General features: G+C 52.9%; 1 protein-coding gene across 1 annotated transcript in view; it reads right to left on the bottom strand.

The window, feature by feature from the left end:
* Nucleotides 1-673: 673 nt before the first annotated feature.
* Nucleotides 674-1,562, bottom strand: part of CSUI_003536 (rhomboid protease rom3) — a 1,120-nt gene continuing 231 nt past the window's right edge. Inside the window, exon 2 of the mRNA XM_068063732.1 lies at nucleotides 674-1,552. Coding sequence (XP_067924293.1) covers nucleotides 807-1,166 — 360 coding nt within the window. The 5' untranslated portion in view covers nucleotides 1,167-1,552 and the 3' untranslated portion in view covers nucleotides 674-806. The remainder of the gene's footprint in view (nucleotides 1,553-1,562) is intronic.

The following is a 1,562-nucleotide window of genomic DNA, read 5'->3' as shown; positions in this document are numbered from 1 at the left end:
CATCTAGCCCAGTTATCTTGGCTGACATCCCTGTGAAGTCCCAGTTTTCCGACAAGCTAGTGACCGTCGACATAGTGCTATCCCGTACCAGTTCATAGGGAATTCCGAAGAATATCCGGAGAGGAGAGGCAAGGCAAACGAACAGGCAGAGACCCGCGGCGGCGTACAGCAGATTGCGGTGCCATCTGCGAACAATCGGTTGTTGATCGCCGCATCCCCTCTGAAAGTGTGCTGCTTACGGAGGCAGATCAGGGAGATCCTTGTTGTACGCGCACACCATGGCAACGCCACCAATGAAGCCTCCCAGGTGGCCGTAGACGTCGACTGGTCGAAAGTTCGAGCTGAGCACAGATGGGACAGGTATGCAGGTGCTTTTCCCTTACCTGACCGCCCGAAAGACAAAAGAAGAACAAAGACAACGAATACTAAAGTATCGGCGGCGTACAGGCCCTTCACGTTATCAGACAGCTTATCCCAGACAAGCAAAATTTCCGTCACCATTCCGCCGATAATACCTTTTTCACGGAGTGAAGGCTGCGTTCTGACAGATGCCCCGATGGTTCTTACCAAAGCCCGCCGTGCTCGCTCCAACGGACTAAGGACAAGCAAAGTGTAGTGGTCTTACACGAGATGCTTCTGCTCTGGACGCTTACCAGCGCGCACGGGTGCATCAGCATGGAGAGAAGGTTTCCTACGAGAGCTGTTTCCCGACGTGAATGCGCGTGCCAGCAAATATTTTCTTCTGGACCCACCCGAGAAAAAATATATCGCCACGAACCGCTTCATGCCGTACTTGGCCTCCATTCTTAGACCCACGTGCTGCATAGCCTACTGGACGAACGTGGGAGTAAAGAGAAGGCGAACGGCCATACCAAGATGAAGAGGAGATTGAACGCGAGATGCAAGAGGTTCGCATGAAGAAATACGGGGGTGACAACACGCCACAACTGGAGGTCCCTGGTGAGAGGTGTAAGCAGCGTTGTTTGAAAAACTGATGTGTATCCCCGCACTAACCTGACAGCTGGCGCATACGCGCCTCCCAGCTGCATTAGTGCTTGAGTGTTGGGCTGCGGGCGGTGTCGTTTAGATCTTATGCTTTTGCTGCCCCATGTCGTTGGTCTCACCTCGAGGTAACTCCCGGAGACAAGGCATGACACAATATACATGCCAAGTTGAGCGAGTGTTATCCAGACAATAGACCTGTGGCAAGCCTTATCAAGACATGCGTTCCTGGGCGAGGTCTGATGGTGACCGTACTTCCGAAAAGAAAATTCAGGGAACGCTACAACACGTTTGTTTACTTTGGCGTGAAACTCCGATTCGGGCAAAGGTTGTGCAGGGTGAGCTCACCGATGTCGGTCCATCTGTCCGATGTAACCGTGTGCGCCCCAAGCAGCCTTTGTGATTCAAGGTCAGCACGGCCAGAGGACGACATCTTGGTAAGGACTGGTAGTGCCTACGATTGGGGTGACAGAAATGTCTGCACGGGAGTCAAAATGTAAGTGATGGAGATTTGGCTGGCGTCCCCGTTCGTCTGACCTTTCTCCTGCATGTACACCCGG

The sequence above is a fragment of the Cystoisospora suis genome (genome assembly GCF_002600585.1).
Source record: "Cystoisospora suis strain Wien I chromosome Unknown contig_1594, whole genome shotgun sequence".
NCBI classification, from domain to species: Eukaryota; Apicomplexa; class Conoidasida; order Eucoccidiorida; family Sarcocystidae; genus Cystoisospora; species Cystoisospora suis.
The sequence above is the reverse complement of the archived record's forward strand: the minus strand, read 5'-3'. Positions and strand labels throughout refer to the sequence as shown.